Source organism: Rhinopithecus roxellana, chromosome 11 (assembly GCF_007565055.1).
Source record: "Rhinopithecus roxellana isolate Shanxi Qingling chromosome 11, ASM756505v1, whole genome shotgun sequence".
Classification (NCBI taxonomy): Eukaryota; Metazoa; Chordata; class Mammalia; order Primates; family Cercopithecidae; genus Rhinopithecus; species Rhinopithecus roxellana.
In genome coordinates, this window is record NC_044559.1 from 54,319,814 (window position 1) to 54,341,220 (window position 21,407).

Consider the following 21,407-nt stretch of genomic DNA (forward strand, 5'->3'; position numbering starts at 1 on the left):
GCCTTCTGCTAGCTTTTGAATGTGTTTGCTCTTGCCTCTCTAGTTCTTTTAATTGTGATGTTAGAGTGTCAATTTTAGATCTTTCCTGCTTTCTCTTGTGGGCATTTAGTGCTATAAATTTCCCTCTACACACTGCTTTAAATGTGTCCCAGAGATTCTGGTATGTTGTATCTTTGTCCTCATTGGTTTCAAAGAACATCTTTATTTCTGCTTTCATTTCGTTATGTACCCAGTAGTCATTCAGGAGCAGGTTGTTCAGTTTCCATGTAGTTGAGTGGTTTTGATTGAGTTTCTTAGTCCTGAGTTCTAGTTTGATTGCACTGTGGTCTGAGAGACAGTTTGTTATAATTTCTGTTCTTGTACATTTGCTGAGGAGTGCTTTACTTCCAATTATGTGGTCAAGTTTGGAATAAGTGCGATGTGGTGCTGAGAAGAATGTATATTCTGTTGATTTGGGGTGGAGAGTTCTATCGATGTCTATTAGGTCCGCTTGGTGCAGAGATGAGTTCAATTCTTGGATATCCTTGTTAACTTTCTGTCTCGTTGATCTGTCTAATGTTGACAGTGGAGTGTTGAAGTCTCCCATTATTATTGTATGGGAGTCTAAGTCTCTTTGTAAGTCTCTAAGGACTTGCTTTATGAATCTCGGTGCTCCTGTATTGGGTGCATATATGTTTAGGAGAGTTAGCTCTTCCTGTTGAATTGATCCCTTTACCATTATGTAATGGCCTTCTTTGTCTCTTTTGATCTTTGATGGTTTAAAGTCTGTTTTATCAGAGACTAGGATTGCAACCCCTGCTTTTTTTTGTTCTCCATTTGCTTGGTAGATCTTCCTCCATCCCTTTATTTTGAGCCTATGTATGTCTCTGCATGTGAGATGGGTCTCCTGAATACAGCAGACTGACGGGTCTTGACTCTTTATCCACTTTGCCAGTCTGTGTCTTTTAATTGGAGCATTTAGTCCATTTACATTTAAGGTTAATATTGTTATGTGTGAACTTGATCCTGTCATTATGATATTAACTGGTTATTTTGCTCGTTATTTGATGCAGTTTCTTCCTAGCCTCAATGGTCTTTACATTTTGGCATGTTTTTGCAATGGCTGGTACAGGTTGTTCCTTTCCATGTTTAGGGCTTCCTTCAGGGTCTCTTGTAAGGCAGGCCTGGTGGTGACAAAATCTCTAAGCATTTGCTTATCTGTAAAGGATTTTATTTCTCCTTCACTTATGAAACTTAGTTTAGCTGGATATGAAATCTGGGTTGAAAATTCTTTTCTTTAAGAACGTTGAATATTGGCCCCCACTCTCTTCTGGCTTGTAGAGTTTCTGCCGAGAGATCTGCTGTTAGTCTGATGGGCTTCCCTTTGTGGGTAACCCGACCTTTCTCTCTGGCTGCTCTTAAGATTTTTTCCTTCATTTCAACTTTGGTGAATCTGGCAATTATGTGTCTTGGAGTTGCTCTTCTCGAGGAGTATCTTTGTGGCGTTCTCTGTATTTCCTGAATTTGAATGTTGGCCTGCCCTACTAGGTTGGGGAAGTTCTCCTGGATGATATCCTGAAGAGTGTTTTCCAACTTGGTTCCATTTTCCCCCTCACTTTCAGGCACACCAATCAGACGTAGATTTGGTCTTTTTACATAATCCCATACTTCTTGCAGGCTTTGTTCATTTCTTTTTCTTCTTTTTTCTTTTGGTTTCTCTTCTCGCTTCATTTCATTCATTTGATCCTCAATCGCTGATACTCTTTCTTCCAGTTGATCGAGTCAGTTACTGAAGCTTGTGCATTTGTCACGTATTTCTCGTGTCATGGTTTTCATCTCTGTCATTTCGTTTATGATCTTCTCTGCATTAATTAGTCTGGCTGTCAATTCTTCCACTCTTTTTTCAAGATTTTTAGTTTCTTTGCGCTGGGTACGTAATTCCTCCTTTAGCTCTGAGAAGTTTGATGGACTGAAGCCTTCTTCTCTCATCTCGTCAAAGTCGTTCTCTGACCAGCTTTGATCCATTGCTGGCGATGGGCTGCGCTCCTTTGCAGGGGGAGATGCGCTCTTATTTTTTGAATTTCCAGCTTTTCTGCCCTGCTTCTTCCCCATCTTTGTGGTTTTATCTGTCTCTGTTCTTTGATGATGGTGACGTACTGATGGGGTTTTGGTATAGGTGTCCTTCCTGTTTGATAGTTTTCCTTCTGACAATCAGAAGGACTGTCTGTTGGTCTGTTGGAGATTGCTTGAGGTCCACTCCAGACCCTGTTTGCCTGGGTATCAGCAGCAGAGGTTGCCGAAGATAGAATATTGCTGAACAGCGAGTGTACCTGATTCTTCCCTTGGAAGTTTCCTCTCAGGGGTGTACTCCACCCTGTGAGGTGTGGGGTGTGAGACTGCCCCTAGTGGGGGATGTCTCCCAGCTAGGCTACTCAGGGGTCAGGGACCCACCTGAGCAGGCAGTCTGTCCGTTCTCAGATCTCAACCTCTGCGTTGGGAGATCCACGGCTCTCCCCAAAGCTGTCAGACAGAGTCGTTCGCATCTGCACCGGCCCCTGCTGCTTCCCCTGTTGGTCTTCAGCTGTGCGCTGTCCCCAGAGGTGGAGACTACAGAGACAGACAGGCTTCCTTGAGCTGCTGTGAGCTCCACCCAGTTCGAGCTTCCCAGGGGCTTTGTTTACCTACTTAAGCCTCAGCAATGGCGGGCGCCCCTCCCCCAGCCTCACTGCTGCCTTGCGGATAGATCGCGGCAGACTGCTGTGTTAGCAGTGAGGGAGGCTCCGTGGGTGTGGGACCCTCCCAGCCAGGTGTGGGATATATTCTCCTGGTGTGCCTGTCTGCTTAAAGTGCAGTATTGGGGTGGGAGTTACCTGATTTTCCAGGTGTTGTGTGTCTCAGTTCCCCTGGCTAGGAAAACGGATTCCCTTCCCCCTTGCGCTTCCCAGGTGAGGCGATGCCTCGCCCTGCTTCAGCTCTCGCTGGTCAGGCTGCAGCAGCTGACCAGCACCCATTGTCCAGCACTCCCTAGTGAGATGACCCCAGTACCTCAGTTGAAAATGCAGAAATCACCGGTCTTCTGTGTCGCTCGCGCTGGGAGTTGGAGACTGGAGCTGTTCCTATTCGGCCATCCGAATTTGAACTCTTTCTTAATTTTGTATTTATCTTTTGAAAAAAATGTAAATCCAAAAAAAGAAATTAACAGGTAGCAAAAGAAAAAAAAATATTCAAAAGTCAAAATGTAATAACAGGTTACCTTTATTCCTTTGATGGGATCACATAAACCAGAGTCACATATAGAGTTTACAATTTCTGAAGAAGTTTTACATTGCATCTTAAAACGTTTATACCTTTTTTCTTTTTTGTTATACTTTAAGTTCTAGGGTACGTGTGCACAATGTGCAGGTTTGTAACATATGTATACATACGCCACATTGGTGTGCTGCACCCATTAACTCATCATTTACATTAGGTATATCTCCTAATGCTATCCCTCCCCACTCCCCCGACCCCACAACAGGCCCCAGTGTGTCATGTTCCCCTTCCCGTGTCCAAGTGTTCTCATTGTTCAGTTCCCACCTATGAGTGAGAACATGCGGTGTTTGGTTTTCTGTTCTGGCGATAGTTTGCTGAGAATAATGGTTTCCAGCTGCACCCATGTCCCTACAGAGGACATAAACTCATCCTTTTTTATGGCTGCATAGTATTCCATGGTGTATATGTGCCACATTTTCTTAATGCATTCTGTCATTGATGGACATTTGGGTTGGTTCCAAGTCTTTGCTATTGTGAATAGTGCTGCAATAAACATCCATGTGCATATGTCTTTATAGGAGCATGATTTATAATCCTTTGCGTATATACCCAGTAATGGGATGGCTGGGTCAAATGGTATTTCTAGTTCTAGATCCATGAGGAATTGCAACACTGTCTTCCACAATGGTTGAACTAGTTTACTGTCCCACCAACAGTGTAGAAGTATTCCTATTTCTCCACATCCTCTCCAGCACCTGTTGTTTCCTGACTTTTTAATGATCATCATTCTAACTGGTGTGAGATGGTATCTCATTGTAGTTTTGATTTGTATTTCTCTGATGACTAGTGATGATGAGCAATTTTTCATGTGTTGGCTGCATAAATGTCTTCTTTTCGGAAGTGTCTGTTCATATCCTTTGCCCATTTTTTGAAATATTGTTTGTTTTTTTCTTGTACATTTGTTTGAGTTCTTTGTAGGTTCTGGATATTAGCTCTTTGTCAGATGAGTAGATTGCAAAAATGTTCTCCCATTCTGTAGGTTGCCTGTTCACTCTGATGGTAGTTTCTTTTGCTGTGCAGAAGCTCTTTAGTTTAATTAGATCTCATTTGTCAATTTTGGCTTTAGTTGCCATTGCTTTTGGTGTTTTAGACATGAAGTCCTTGCCCATGCCTATGTCCTAAATGGTATTGCCTAGGTTTTCTTCTAGAGTTTCTGTGATTTTAGGTCTGACATTTAAGTCTCTAATCCACCTTGAATTAATTTTTGTATAAGGTGTAAGGAAGGGATCCAGTTTCAGCTTTCTACTTATGGTTAGCCAGTTTTCCCAGCACCATTTATTAAATAGGGAATCCTTTCCCCATTTCTTGTTTTTGTCAGGTTTATCAAAGATCAGATGGTTGTAGATGCATGGTATTATTTCTGAGGGCTCTGTTCTGTTCCATTGGTCTATATCTCTGTTTTGGTACCAGTACCATGCTGTTTTGGTTACTGTAGCCTTGTAGTATAGTTTGAAGTCAGTTAGCATGATGTCTCCAGCTTTGCTCTCTTGGCTTAGGACTGTCTTGGCAATGTGGGCTCTTTTTTGGTTCCATATGAACTTTAAAGCAGTTTTTTCCAATTCTGTGAAGAAAGTCATTGGTAGCTTGATGGGGATGGCATTGAATCTATAAATTACCTTGGGGAGTATGGCCATTTTCACGATATTGATTCTTCCTATCCATGAGCATGGAATATTCTTCCATTTGTTTGTGTCCTCTTTTATTTCATTGAGCAGTAGTTTGTAGTTCTCCTTGAAGAGGTCCTTCACATCCCTTGTAAATTGAATTCCTAGGTATTTTATTCTCTTTGAAGCAATTATGAATGGGGGTTCACTCATGATTTGGCTCTCTGTTTGTCTTTTATTGGTGTATAAGAATGCTAGTGACTTTTGCACATTGATTTTGTATCCTGAGACTTTGCTGAACTTGCTTATCAGCTTAAGCAGATTTTGGGCTGAGACGATGGGGTTTTCTAAATATACAATCATGTCATCTGCAAACAGGGAAAATTTGACTTCCTCTTTTTCTAACTGAATACCCTTTATTTCCTTCTCCTGCCTGATTGCCCTGACCAGAACTTCCAACACTGTGTTGAATAGGAGTTGTGACAGAGGACATCCCTGTTTTGTGCCAGTGTTCAAGGGGAATGCTTCCAGTTTTTGCCCATTCAGTATGATATTGGTTGTGGGTTTGTCATAAATAGCTCTTATTATTTCGAGAGATGTTCCATCAATACCGAATTTATTGAGCATTTTTACCATGAAGGGCTGTTGAATTTTGTCATTTTCTGCATCTATTGAGATAATCAAGTGGTTTTCGTCTTTGGTTCTGTTTATATGCTGGATTACATTTATTGATTTGCATATGTTGAACCAGCCTTGCATCCCAGGGATGAAGCCCACTTGATCATGGTGGATAAGCTTTTTGATGTGCTGTTGGATTCGGTTTGCCAGTATTTTATTGAGGATTTCTCCATTGATGTTCATTAGGGATATTGTTCTAAAATTCTCTTTTTTTGTTGCATCTCTGCCAGGCTTTGGTATCAGGATAATGTTGGCCTCGTAAAATGAGTCAGGGAGGATTCCCTCTTTTTCTATTGATTGAAAGTTTCAGAAGGAATGGTACCAGCTCCTTCTTGTATCTCTGGTAGAATTCGGCTGTGACTCTGTCTGGTCCTGGACTTTTTGGTTGGTAGGCTATTAATTATTGCCTCAATTTCAGAGCCTGTTGTCTATTCATGGATTCAACTTCTTCCTGGTTTAGTCTTGGGAGAGTGTATGTGTCCAGGAATTTATTCCTTTCTTCTAAGTTTTCTAGTTTACTTGCATAGAGGTGTTTATAGTATTCTCTGATGGTGGTTTATATTTCTGTGGGGTCGGTCGTGATATCCCCTTTATCATTCTTTATTGTGTCTATTTGATTCTTCTCTCTTTTCTTCTTTATTAGTCTTGCTAGCGGTCTATCAATTCTGTTGATCTTTTCAAAAAACCAGCTCCTGGATTCATTGACTTTTTGAAGGGTTTTTTGTGTCTTTATCTCCTTCAGTTCTGCTCTGATCTTAGTTATTTCTTGCCTTCTGCTAGCTTTTGACTGTGTTTGCTCTTGCTTCTCTAGTTCTTTTAATTGTGATGTTAGTGTGTCAATTTTAGATCTCTCCTGCTTTCTCTTGTGGGCATTTAGTGCTATAAATTTCCCTCTACCCACTGCGTTAAATGTGTCCCAGAGATTCTGGTATGTTGTATCTTTGTTCTCATTGGTTTCAAAGAACATCTTCATTTCTGCCTTCATTTCATTATGTACCCAGTAGTCATTCAGGAGCAGGTTGGTCAGTTTCCATGTAGTTGAGTGGTTTTGATTGAGTTTTTAGTCCTGAGTTCTATTTTGATTGCACTGTGGTCTGAGAGATGGTTTGTTATAATTTCTGTCCTTTACATTTGCTGAGGAGTGCTTTACTTCCAACTATGTGGTCAATTTTGGAATAAGTGCAATGTGGTGCTGAGAAGAATGTATATTCTGTTGATTTGGGGTGGAGAGTTCTGTAGATGGCTATTAGGTTCACTTGGTGCAGAGTTGAGTTCAATTCCTGGATATCCTTTTTAACATTGTCTCATTGATCTGTCTCATGTTGACAGCGGGGTGTTAAAATCTCCCATTACTATTGTGTGGGAGTCTAAGTCTCTTTGTAGGTCTCTCAGGACTTGCTTTTTGAATCTGGGTGCTCCTGAATTGGGTGCATATATATTTAGGATAGTTAGCACTTCTTGTTGAATTGATCTCTTTACCATTATGTAATGACCTTCTTTGTCTCTTTTGATCTTTGTTGGTTTAAAGTCTGTTTTATCAGAGACTAGGATTGCAATCCCTGCCATTTTTTGTTTTCCATTTGCTTGGTAGATCTTCCTCCATCCCTTTATTTTGAGCCTATGTGCACGTGAGATGGGTCTCCTGAATACAGCAAACTGATGGGTCTTGACTCTTTATCCAATTTGCCAGTCTGTATCTTTTAATTGGACCATTTAGCCCATTTACATTTAAGGTTAATATTACTATGTGTGAACTTGATCCTGTCATAATGATGTTAGCTGGTTATTTTGCTCGTTAGTTGATGTAGTTTCTTCCTAGCATTGATGGTCTTTACATTTTGGCATATTTTTGCAATGGCTGGTACCGGTTGTTCCTTTCCATGTTTAGTGCTTCCTTCAGGAGCTCTTGTAGGGCAGGTCTGGTGGTGACGAAATCTCTCAGCATTTGCCTTGTCTGTAAAGAACTTTATTTCTCCTTCACTTATGAAACTTAGTTTGGCTGGATATGAAACTCTGGGTTGAAAATTCTTTTCTTTAAGAATGTTGAATATTGGCCCCCACTCTCTTCTGGCTTGTGGAGTGAAATATTTATACCTTTTTAAGACAAATAGAGTAGCTATTATTTTATACATTTGGGTTACAAACGTTTTGAAAAATTTGAAATTCAAATAGGTTAAAGGGAATTCTCCAAAGTCATATAACCAGTAAGTTGCTGTTCTGACTCCCAATATGATGTTCTTTCCTCTATAGTTGTTTAAACCATGGTAATTTTCATAATATTGACACAAATATGCCCGGGTTTGCCATTTCGTTTTCTGAACCTTGATGAGAAGAGTCCATCAACAAGAAAGACATTATCTCAGGAAGAATTTTAGTTCACACACACACACACAGAGACACATACACACACAGATATATATACCTATAAACCCATACACAATAATGTTTCTCTACATATGACTATCAGAGCAAGTATTAATCAAATATTGATGCATACAGAGAGTGGGTGTGTTACCTGTACTTGATCCAAATCTTCTTTTATTTTAAACTCTTTTTCTGGAGACATCTTCCTGTAACATAAAATGTTTTAAAATGCATCATGACATTTTTAAATGCATCACCGCTTTGCTTTCTTGAGGAGGACTTTTTAAACAATTTTAAAATAATGAAGTTTTTTTAAAAAAATCATATTTCTAAGAGACATAAAATTCATACAGGCTAAATTACAAACAACTGAATAACATTTCTCAAGCTAACTTCTCACTGGTATGATTAAGATGTGAAAAGACAGATATTCAAAGCATATTGGTCATTTTTTCTTCTTGGGTGATTTTTTGTTAAAGGTCAAAGCCATTTGTCCCGTGAATTTCTTTTCAGGATTTGTGGAATTCTATAAAGTTTGACTTCATAGTTTCCTTTTAAAAAATATTTTAATATCAGGGTTTAACCAGGCAAATTCAAATGCAATAATTATTTTATAATACTAAAGAAAATATTTACTTAAAAATGCTACTTTATAATAATACACATACACAAAAATAAATAACTTTTTATAAGAATAATACAATTAATAAGTACAGTAGAAAAGAACAGCCAAGACTGTGGAGTTAACAAATTACAAAGCATGAGCTAGACCATTAAAGAAACAATGTAAATGCTTTTTTCCTAAAATTAAAGATTTAATTCTGTTTACCTATTTCTGAATGTATTGTGGTTCAATCTCCTCTTCCAGTCCATTTTTGGTTCTTTGTTCTTCCCTTTTTAGCTTTATCCCATAATCATATACTGGTATGCTTATAAAAACATGTGTTTGCCAATTTTATGTTTTCAAAAGCTTATTCATAAGTTATGTTTATTTGACTTTAAATTGTTTGTATAAAAAGAAAATATAAATTAACAAAAAAAGATTAACATGTATCTTTATGTCTTACTTTTCTGAATCCTCAGATTTTCCTTTGTCTTTTTTCTTCACAGTTTTCGCAGCTTTCTTTGTTCGATTATTTGTAGGCTTAGTTTTCTGTATAATTTTATATAAGCAGAAACAAAGGGTTGAAAACACAATAAGTTATAGAAAAATATGATAATATATATTGTTAATGTACATTTTACTCTAAGAGTCACTATACAACGTTTCAAGAAAAATTATCTGCATAGAAGCAAAACAAAATGACACATCTGGTCTGTTTGTAATAGTGCTTTATGTGGTGTAAGTTGTATATAAGCTAATACATATTAAAACATTTAAATTTTTCTGACAATTACAATCAATTATGTTATAAAGTGGCATATGCCTTCCTGAAAATCACCTCACTAAGCAAAAACACGCAATAAAACCTATAGGATGTATGGGGGAAATGGGTTAGGTGCACATCTTGCAAAAACCTTGTAGGTGATATATTTTAAAAATAAAACCTAAGAAAAACAGTACTATAGTACACAGTTAAATGATTAAGAATACATAAATACCATGAGAAATATAGACTTTGATTTTGAGAAAGACCTGAAACTTGTTTGTGAAAGTGAGCACTGAATAGGTTGCAACTTGTGAGTTATTGCAGAGTGGAAGGAAATTATCTGAAATTAAAATGTCATACAACCAGATGTGGGCTGGTGTGGCATACTATACACAGGTGAACCAAGGTAGATGGAGAAAGTTGCTTTCTGCTTTTTTTCTTTTTTGTTTTTTTTTTTTGTTGTTTTTTTTTTGTTTGTTTGTTTGTTTTGAGATGCGAGTCTCACTCTGTTGTCCATGCTGGAGTGCAGTGGCACGATCTCAGCTCACTGCAACCTCCACCTCCTGGGTTCACACAATTCTCCTGTCTCAGCCTCCTGAGCAGCTTAGATTACAGGGGCCTGCCACCACACCCAGCTAATTTTTGCATTTTTAGTAGAGACGGGATTTCATCATATTGATCAGGCTGGTCTTGAACTCCTGACCTCAGGTGATCCGCCCACCTCGGCCTCCCAAATTGCTGGGACTACAGGCGTGAGACACTGCACCCAGCCCTTCTGCTTTCACTCATTGTTTTTGCAGATGAAACTGCTGAAGCACATGTGAAATTCAAACTATGCTCAAATTGTCAATTAAGTTGGAACAAGTTTGCATTTCAAACAAACATTATAGCAGAACTAACCACGTCTTAAAGTATTCTTGAGCTGCTGTGTAGTACAAGATCATTTTTTTTTTTTCAGTAGAAAGAATAAAAATGTATTCAGGGCTTTATTTTTAATAGATAGCAAATAGAAATCCTTTAGTGAGATCATGGCAATTTGACAGTATTATAATTAAGTTCAATAAAGGTACATGGGGTACTTGGAAGATCAAGTTCTACAACTGCCTATTTCCACATCTTTCAATCCAACTGGTTCCTTAAACAATAGGGGGAAAAGCCCTTATTTGGTGGAGGAGCATTTCCAAAATGAAGTTACAGTTTCTCTCTCTCTCAAAATTTACTGTCGTGTCAACTGTTAAAATAGGGCCTTTTGTGTGTTTTGTTATTTCACCTTAATATCACCAGAATTCCTGTAATTCCACAACTGTGATTTTACAATGTAGAAGAGAATTCAGTTCTAGTCTATTGCTTTAGATGTAAAAACAGCTGAAAACCCAAAGTGGATTAGAATTGCTAAAGGATTTCCCTGCCATTGTTTGATACAATCTATTCTCTTGATTCTTGATAGGTGCATAGGAAGCCTAACTTAGAATTCTTTCTACAGGAACATGTCTGATTTCAGGAGTACCCAATGAAGGATCCCATGGATGGGCGGCCAGTTACTCAGAGTAATATGCTTATGAATTAAATGGATTGCATAATGGCACCACTTTTCCTTTGTCACTGTTGGTGGACAAATGACAAAGTAGATTCCAATCTCCTGTATAGAAAGGTGGTTACCCAACAGCCTCACTGGTGGCTTGCTAGCAGTAGAGCCTCAAGTCGCACCTCTGTGGCGTTCTGTAAATTTGAGTCCTATAGCCACTTCGAGAATGTGTAATCCCCAAGGCCCACTTGGTCCATGCTGAAGAAGTGGCTGTGACCCCAATCTTGCCCCTTTTGCTCTTCAATATTACTGGAGGAATATGTAATATCTAGGTCAAGTCTAGGAGAGGCTCATCCTAAAAAAAATTGCAAAGTCTTTTCTCAATTAAAACAAAAAAGCCTCAAGTACATCTCAATCATGTCAAAATTATGGTTAAAAACTGACATTATGTAGGGAAATAGCAGCAGAGAATGGCTAATCTTAAGAAACAACCAACCAACCAAAAAAACAAAACAAGACCAACAAAAAAAAAGTGCCATCCCACCCCTCCCCTTGGTTCTTTCAATTGGGGTTAAAGACTCGAGCCTCTGAGAAAATGAGAAAGGGAAAGCCATAGAGGAAAACTGCTTCAAGGCCAGAATTTTGGGCAAGGTAAAGAAAAGGTTGTACATGAAAGCAGGGACTGTCTGGAAAAGAATCAGAATCTCAAGATCTATTTTTCTTAAATGGGAAAGCTCTGAAACCCAGATCTCTGTTCTACCATCATCCTGATCCTTAAGTTATAGGGCAATAAACTCAAGTGCAATGAGTAAAGTGCCAGCCACGGATACAAAAACAAAAAATAAAACAAAACAGCCAACCAAAATAACTCTGGTCTTAGGGTAATAGAAGACATATAGGAAAGGACTGTCTATAGAACACCTGAGGTTCTCAAGAAATTACTATTCAATGGTTCTGTTTTTGCTTACATGAAAAATCAGACTACAGATTCAAAGATCTTAACTATTAAAGGATAAAAGGAATTTGACAGTGCTTTGAACAGTGATAAAATGGTACCCAAATATGGTGTTCATACAGCTAACTAAAAAAGATAGTAGCTTAAAAGTTGCAGGAAAAAATGTGAACTTAGAGAACAACAGAAATAGTCCAGGAAGATGATGCAGCCTGGACACAGCAAGTTTAATGTCTCTGCTGTACATAGAATTAACACCCTTTCCCCTCCTCATCCTCATGCAGGCAATAGAATATGCACTAGAAAATTTGACTCTTAGAGTCAATGAATAAAAGGATGGGCTCATACACCTTCATAGCTCTTTTCAAAAAGGATGCTTATAATTTAAAGGATGTCCTAATGGGAAGGAAAGGTACAGGGCAAGAGGCAGTTTCACATTTCAGTCCATTAGTCTTTGGTAGAGCCCAACCAAGGCCAAATTCACCTAGGATGCCCAATGGCTGTGGGGATCTCCACAGTGTCAAGTAAGCAAACCCAAATGAACATGTTGGATTACAAAAAAAAAAAAAAAAGATCTAGAAACTCTTGAAGAAAGAGCTTCACCCTAAAAAGGGAAGAGGAAAATGCTTGGAGGGGAAGGGCCGAGGGTCAGTGTGTGATCTCTGCTGTGGTGCTGGGCAGGGGCTTAGGAGTTAAGCCAAGGGTGCCGGAGACAGTCGGTGGCAGTGGCTCTCTTCTCAGGGATCAACTCCAACATGGGCAGTAAGAAATCTGTGAAGCCAGCTGCCTCTTCCTGAGACCACTCATACTTCTCCACTAGAACCTCAAAAAGGCCCCAACGTTTCAGCTTCGTGATACGTTTCAGGTCACCTTTTTTGGTGAAAAATTCTTTGTAATATTTTCCTGCCACAATGAGCTTGCAAGGCACCTTCCCTAGAAGTTCTATGATCAATGCAATGTGATCTTCATCTTGAGTGTACTCTTCCCCTGAATGACGTTCAAACAAATAGGCATCTGTGGCCAGTTCAAAGGCCATGCATGTGCTCCAAATGTCAGCAGGGGTATTATAGCCAGACCCTATTAGAACTTCCAAGGAATGATATTGCCTCGTTTGAATATCTTCAGTGAAATGTTTGTGCACCCAACAAGCATTTCCAAGATCAGCAATCTTCACCTTGAGCTTTTCTGCATTTTTTGGCTCAAGGGAATTAACAGGAAAATTTCCAGCCGTGGATTTTCCTTTGTTGTCCAGTGGTCCATTATGTTCTTGCTCTTGTTCATCTTCACAGGGTATCTCTGACCAAATGCTTCCTTGAAGTTGGCTAAAGTACTGTTCACTGAATGACTAATCTACAGTTGAGGAAGACTGGTACACCATGGAGTCTGACACCTCAGATGTTATAGGTGTACAGGAGTCTGTTTCTTGAGATGTGCTACTGTCTCCATTTTGGGAGCTTAGGAAACTAGATTCCTGATTCAAATTTTGGACATCACAGTCATTAGCATTATGTAGATCCTCTTTATGTCTCAATGTTTCATTATTCCTGTTCTGAGTATAATTAATGACTTCAATCACTCCATTGCAATTAATTTCTGCTGCACCACCCTCTGTATCACGTTCCATAAGTGTTTGATCCTGGCCAACGGTACTTCACTCTTCAAGTTTTTCTTGGGCCATTTTATTAGGTGGGTTCTCTTTCAAGGGTCTTTCAACAGGACTCTCTGATTCTCCTTGCTTGTTTGGTCTTTTTTGCCCAGGGCCCGACTCTCTCCATTTCCTCAATTTCCTGCATTCGCTTCTCTAGTAATTCCACCTGGCGCTTCTGCTTCTTCTTCAATTTCTTCTTCTTCTTCTTTGACATTTTGTCAACTGGTTTAGGTTGGGGAGCAGTACTGACTGCAGATCCAGAAGGCGGAGGAGCTCCAGACTGCTGCCATTCTGTTGCTTCTGCAGCCAGCCTCCAAAAGTACTGCTCATTCACTGACAATAAGATGTTCTCTGGTTTAATGTCAGTGTGGATGATACAGCACTTAGTATGTAAATAATCAACACCCTGTAACAACTTGCTGAATAATTTTTTTGACATAAGGCAGTTGAAGTCACTGATAATTGGACTTCATGATCCACTTGAGCAGATGATGCCCCAAAACTTCAAATACCATGCAGATATGTGTTCCATTAACTCCTGATATTTTAAAGTCATCTAGTAGTTGTACAACCATTTCTCTATTTGAATCATTAGGATCTGAATTGCGAGCTGACTCAGCAACCGGATTTCATCTAGTGCTGTTTCAGTGTAATGTTCAGCACTTTTAACTACTTTCATTGCCACAAATTTCTTCCCCTGAATATCCCATGATAACCATACCGTAGAAAAGTGTCCCCAGCCTAACTTTTGGATCACGTGATATCTCCCATTGAATAGATCTCCAATTTTCACAAGATGATAACCTCCTTTACAATAATCATTAGGATCTTCTTGCTCATCATCACCAGATCCCAGAATCTCCTCTTCCTGCTCTGGTAGATCACTCTCGGAGTGGAGAGCAGAGCCTCGGTGCTGAGTTTCAGATTTCCTTTGGGCTTTGTCCTTCTTGGGTATGGTCCTTTACTTTTGGGCCTGGAGCACAATCACTTTCCACTCCATGGTGAGACCAATAACTGCCAGGCACCTGCGCACCAATACAAGATCATTTTATACAAGAAAGTAAGGGAAAAAATTAACAATTAAAAATTATTAAAAATTTTAGGAGGTTTGGACAAGATGGCAGACTAGAAGCATCTCATATGCACCATTCTCACAGATCAGAAACAAAAGAGGCTAGTAAACATTGACCCTGCAGACCGATCATCTGAGAAACCATGTTATGATCCATCACGGCAGCAGGGTAACACAAAGAGCAGAGATGAGTGAGGTGGGACACCAGCATGTCTGGGCTCAGTGCAGAGCCAGGAGAACCTTCCAATATGGGAAAGGCTGAGTAAGTGAACCATTTTCCAACATGGGAAAGGGTGAGAGTCCCTAGGGGGATTCAAGTCTCCACAGGGACCTGTGCAAGACTGGGAATGGGAGAAATCCCCTGGGCCCCCACCAACGCTACCACATTTCTAGACTGAAGGAAGAGCCACTGGGACATTTGTGGGGACAACTCTTGCATCCACGGGGACCTCTACAAGCCTGGGGCCCAAGGGCAGACCAGTACCAATATCACTGCCTCAGTAAAAACCACAGTTGCAGTGCCTGGGAGCTGTACGATTTATCCATGTCTTCTTGCCAGATGGGGCTCAAGGCCAGCTTCTGGACTAGCAGACCCACTTTGGGCCAAACTCGGCTGGCCACTCCACACCACTGGTAGCCAGGCAGGTGAGGCTTGCTAGAGCTTCCAGCCCAGCAGTCCTGCTTTTGTGTGTACTCAGCTGGAGGGTGCAGCCTCCTGTTTTCCCAGGAAATACCCAGATAGCTGAGCAGGTGACTCCACCCACCCCTTCCATTGAAACCCATATTGCCAACACCTTCTAGAGCTTCCAGGCCAGTGGCCATGCTTCTGTTTAAACTCAGCGAGAGGGTGCACCTTCCTGTTGTCCCAGGAAGCATCTATACTATAGACCAAGCATCCCCACCTACCCCCATTTCTGGTAGCCAGGTGAGCCATGCCTGCTAGAGCTTCTAGCAGCAGTGGTCTGACTTCTGCCTGAATTTGCCTCCTGCTGCCCTGGAAACACCCAGAAAGCAGGGCGAGCAACTCTATCCACCCCTGTGGCTCTCTAAAATAAATCAATCAGACAAAAACAAAGAAAAAAAACGAAAAAAAACTCTGAGAAATTTGGGTTAGGTAGAGGTCAAATCTATGACTTATTGGTATTCCTGAAAGAGGCGGGGAAAAGCAAGCAACCTGGAAAACATATTTCACTGTATCATTGATGAAAACTTACCCAACCTCGCTAGAGAGGACAACATTCAAATCCAAGAAATACACAGAGCCCCTGAAAGGTATTACACAAGAAGATAATCCCCAAGACACATAATCATCAGATTTTCAAAAGTCAACATGAAAGAAAAAATGATAAAGGCAATTAGAGAGAATGTGCAGGTCACCTACAAAAAGAACCCCACCTATCAGGCTAAAAGTGGACCTGTCAGCAGAAACCCTACAAGCCAGAAGAGATTGGGGGCGGGGCAAGGGGGAGGCCTATATTCAGCATTCCTAAAGAAAAAAATTTCCAGCCAAGAATTTCATATCCAGCCAAACTGAATGTCATACGTGGAAAAGAAATAAGATCCTTTTCAGGCAATCAAATGCTAACAACATGATAGCGAGATCAAACTCATACATACCAATATTAACACAGAATGGAAATGGGCTAAATGCCCAAATTAAAAGGTACAGAGTGGCAAGCTGGAAAAACAAGCAAGACCCAATGGTATGCTATCTTCAAGAGATCCATCTCACAAGCAATGACATCCACATAGGCTCAAAATAAAAAGACAGAGAAAAATTTACCATGCACATGGAAAACAGGAAAAAGCAGGAGTTGCAAACCTAATTTCAGGCAAAATGGACTTTAAGTGAATAAAGATCAAACAAGGTAAAGATGGGCAGTACATATTGGTAAAGGGTTCAATTCTACAAGAAGATTTAACTATTCTAAACATATACACACCCAACATAGGACCACGCAAATTGATACCCAGGGTAAGCAAGTTCTTAGAGACCTACAAAGAGACTTAGACTCACACACAATAATAGTGGGACACTGCTATTAGACAGAAGACCCCACTGACAGTATTAGACAGACCATTGAGGCAGAAAATAAACAAAGATATTCAGCACCTAAACTCAACATTTGACCAGTGGACGAATAGACACTACACAAGGCTCCACCCAAAAACAACAGAATATACATTCTTCTCATCACGACATAGCACATACTCCAAAAAATCTAACTGGCCATAAAATAATCCTTAGCAAATTTTTAAAAATCAAAATCATACCAACCATACCCTCAGACTACAGCAAAATAAAAATAGAAATCAAGACTAAGAAAATCACTCAAAACCATACAATTACATGGAATTTAAACAACCTCCTCCTGAATGACATTTGGGTAAACAATGAAATTCTTGTGATAGTTTGCTAAGAATGATGGTTTCCAGCTGCATCCATGTCCCTACAAAGGACGCAAACTCATCCTTTTTTATGGCTGCATAGTATTCCATGGTGTATATGTGCCACATTTTCTTAATCCAGTCTGTCACAGATGGACATTTGGGTTGATTCCAAGTCTTTGCTATTGTGAATAGTGTCGCAATAAACATACGTGTGCATGTGTCTTTGTAGTAGAATAATTTATAATCCTTTGGGTATATACCCAGTAATGGGATGGCTGGGTCATATGGTACATCTAGTTCTAGATCCTTGAGGAATTGCCATACTGTTTTCCATAATGGTTGAACTAGTTTACAATCCCACCAACAGTGTAAAAGCGTTCCTATTTCTCCACATCCTCTCCAACACCTGTTATTTCCTGACTTCTTAATGATTGCCATTCTAACTGGTGTGAGATGGTATCTCATTGTGGTTTTGATTTGCATTTCTCTGATGGCGAGTGATGATGAGCATTTTTTCATGTGTCTCTTGGCTGTATGAATGTCTTCTTTTGAGAAATGTCTGTTCATATCCTTTGCCCACTTTTTGATGGGGTTGTTTGCTTTTTTCTTGTATATTTGTTTGAGTTCTTTGTAGATTCTGGATATTAGCCCTTCTCACTCATAGGTGGGAACTGAACAATGAGATCACTTGGACTCGGGAAGGGGATCATCACACACTGGGGCCTATCATGGGGAGGGGGGAGGAGGGAGGGATTGCACTGGGGAGTTATACATGATATAAATGATGAATTGATGGGTGCTGACGAGTTGGTGGGTGCAGCACACCAACATGGCATAAGTATACATATGTAACAAACCTGCACGTTATGCACATGTACCCTAGAACTTAAAGTATAATAAAAAATAAATAAATAAATAAATAAATAAAACAATGAAATTAAGGCAGAAATTAGGAAGTTCTTTGAAACTAATGAGAACAAAGATACAACATACCAGAAACTCTAGGACACAACTAAGGCAGTGTTAAGAGGGAAGTTTATAACACTAAATGCCCAACATGAAAAAGTTAGAAAGATCTAAAATTAACAACCTAACCTCACAACTAGAAGAAGAAGAGAAGAGTAAACCAACCCCAAAGCAAGCAAAAAGTAAGACGTACCCAAATCAGAACTGAACTGAAGAAACTGAGATACAAAAAGACATATGAAAGATCAACAAATCCAGAAATCGGTTTTATAAAAAAATTAATAAGATAGACCACTAGCTAGACAAATAAAGAAAAACAGAGAGCAGATCCTGATAAACACAATTAGAGATGACAAAGCAGATGTTACCACTGACACCACAGAAATACCAATAACCATCAGAAACTACTATGATTGCCTCTATGCACACAAACCAGAAAATCTATACTAGAAATGAGTACATCAAACTAGAAATGGATAAAACATTCCTGGACACATACAACCACCCAAAAATGATCCAGGAAGAAACTGAATCCCTGAGCAGACCAATAATGATTTCCAAAATTGAATTAGTAACAAGAAGCTTACCAACCAAAATAAGCCCAGGACCAGACAGATTCACAGCCAAATTCTACCAGATATATAAAGAAGCGCTGGTGCCATTTCTACTAAAATGATTCAAAAAAACTGAGAGGAGGGACTCCTCCCCAGTTCATTCTATGAGGCCAGCATCATCCTGATGCCAAAACTTGGCAGAGACACAACAAATAAAGAAAACTTCAGGCCAATATCTTGATGAACATAGATACAAAAATCTCAACAAAATACTAGCAAACTGCTTCCAGAGGCACATCAAAAACCTAATCCACCATGATCAAATAGGCTTTATCCCTGGGATGCAAAGTTGATTCAACATATGCAAATCAATAAATCTGATTCACCAAATAAACAGAACTAAAAACCAAAACCACATTATTATCTCGATAGAGGCAGAAAAGACTTTCAATAAAATTCAACATCTCTTCATGTTAAAAACCTTCAATAAACTAGGCATTGAAGGAACATACATCAAAATAATAAAAGCTATCTATGACAAAACCACAGCCAACATCATATTGAATGGGTAAAAGCTGAAAGCATTTCCCTTGAAAATCAGCACAAGACAATGATGCCCTCTCTCACCATTTCTATCCAACACAATATTGGAAGTCCTGGCAACAGTAATCAGGCAAGGGAAAGCAATAAAGGGCATCCAGACAGGAAGAGAGGAAGTGAAACTACCCCTGTTTGCCAGCATGATTCTATATCTAGAAAACTCCATAGCCTTGGCCCAAAATCTCCTTCAGCTGATGAATAATGTCAGCAAAGTTTCAGGGTACAAAATCCATATACAAAATTAGTGGCACTCCTATACAACAATATCCAAGCCAAGAGCCAAATCAGGAATGCAATCGCATTCTCAACTGCCACTAAAAGAATAAATTATCTAGGCATATAGCTAACTATGGAAGTGAAGGATCTCCACAATGAGAACCTTAAAACACTGCTCAAAGAAATCAGATGACACAAACAAATGGGAAAATATTTCATGCTCATGGATAATGAGAATCAATATTGTTAAAATGGTCACACTTCCCAAAGCGATTTAAAGATTCAAAGCTATTCCTATCAAACTACCAATGTCATTCTTCACAGAAATAGAAAAAACTATTCTAAAATGCATAAGGAACCAAAAAAGAGTCAGAATAGCCAAGGCAATCCTAAGCAAAAAGAATAAAGCTAGAGGCATCACACTACCCAACTTAAAACTATACTAAAGGGCTACAGTAACCAAAACAGCATGGTACTGGTGCAAAAACAGACACCTAGGCCAATGGAACAGAATAGAGAAGCCAGAAATAAGGCTGCACACCTAAAACTATCTGATCTTCAACAAACCTGACAAAAACAAGCAATGAAGAAAGGACTCCCCATTCAAAAAATGAGGGTGGAATAACTGGGCAGCCATATGCAGAAGATTGAAATTGTACCCCTACCTTACACTACATTCAAAAATCAACTCAAAATGAATTAAAGACTTAAATGAAAACCCAAAACTATAAAAACTCTGGAAGATAACCTAGGAAATACCATTCTGGACATAGGACTTGGCAAAGATTTTATGATAAAGATGCCAAAAGCCATTTCGACAAAAACAAAAACTAACAAATGAGATCTAAACTAAAGAGCTTCTGCATAACAAAAGAAACTATCAACAGAGTAAACAGGCAACCTAGAGATTGGGAGAAAATATTAGTAAACTATGCATCTGACAAAGGTATTATATCCAGAATCTATAAGGAACTTAAATTTACAAGGGAAAAATGACTCCATTAAAAAGGGGACAAAGGACATGAATGGACAATTTTCAAAAGAAGACATACATGTAGCCAACAATCATACAAAAAATGCACAACATCAGTAATCATTAGAGAAGTGCAAACCAAAACCATAATAAAATATCATCTCATACCAGTCAGAACGGCAACTATTAAAAAGTCAAAAATAACAGATGCCGGTGAGTTTGAGGAGAAAAGGGAAAATTTACACACTGCTGGTGGGAGTGCAAATTAGTTGTGGAAAGCAGTGTGGTGATTCCTCAAAGAACTTAAAAAAAAAATTACCATTTGACCCAGCAATCTCATTGTTGGGTATATACCCAAAGGAATATAAATCATTTTACCATGAAGACACATGCACATATATGGTTATTGCAGCACTATTCACAATAGCAAATACATGGAGTCAACCTAAATGCCCATCAACAGTGGGCTGGATAAAGAAAATGTGATACGTATACACCATGGAATACTACATAGCTATGAAAAATAATTAGATAATATCCTCTGCAGCAACATGGATGGAGCTGGAAGCCATTATCCAAATGGCTAGTGCCAAATACCCCATGATCTTACTCATAAGGGTGAGCTAAACAACAAGACCACATGGATTCTAAGAGAGTAACAACAGACATTGGGGCCTGCTTGAGAGTGGAGAGTGGTAGGAGGAAGGGGATCAGAAAAAATACCTATCGGGTACTATGCTTATTACCCAGGTGATAAAATTATCTGTACACCAAACACCCATGACATGCGAAGTTTACCTATATAACAAACCTGCCCGTGTACCCCTAAACCTAAAATAAAAGTTAACCAAAACGTGAGGTTTGCTGGGAGGAAACAGATATATTCAAGTGCTAGCAGCTTGTGAGACAGCAAGACTTAAGTCTCAAAAAGCCATCTCAAAATCTCAAGCCGCCTAGAGGATGTTTAAGGGGAAAGGTGGTATGGAAATGATGCACAGGAGAGGCATGGGGTGTAGGTCTGCTTGTTGCTTTCTGATGGCTAGCTGGAGTAACAGACCATCCACAAGCCTGGTTGGTGTCATCTCTGCAGGGGTCTGGTTATAGACTAACTGCTCCAATTTCTTCCTGGAAGGGAGAAAATTGCAACCACCCTCTCTGCTTCCTGCCTGGGTTGTTTCAAGATTAGCCTTTGGAATTCTCAAG

At 39.4% G+C, this 21,407-nt stretch overlaps 1 protein-coding gene and 1 pseudogene across 1 annotated transcript in view; both read right to left on the minus strand.

Annotated features, from left to right (window-relative positions):
- The window catches only part of CCDC7 (coiled-coil domain containing 7), a 502,976-nt gene that overhangs the window by 395,876 nt on the left and 85,693 nt on the right, over positions 1–21,407 (minus strand). The window contains exons 13-14 of the mRNA XM_030940622.1: positions 9,005–9,090; positions 8,089–8,143 (exon numbers count right to left, since the gene is read on the minus strand). Coding sequence (XP_030796482.1) covers positions 8,089–8,143; positions 9,005–9,090 — 141 coding nt within the window. The remainder of the gene's footprint in view (positions 1–8,088; positions 8,144–9,004; positions 9,091–21,407) is intronic.
- On the minus strand, positions 12,421–14,445 carry LOC104657257 (annotated as a pseudogene).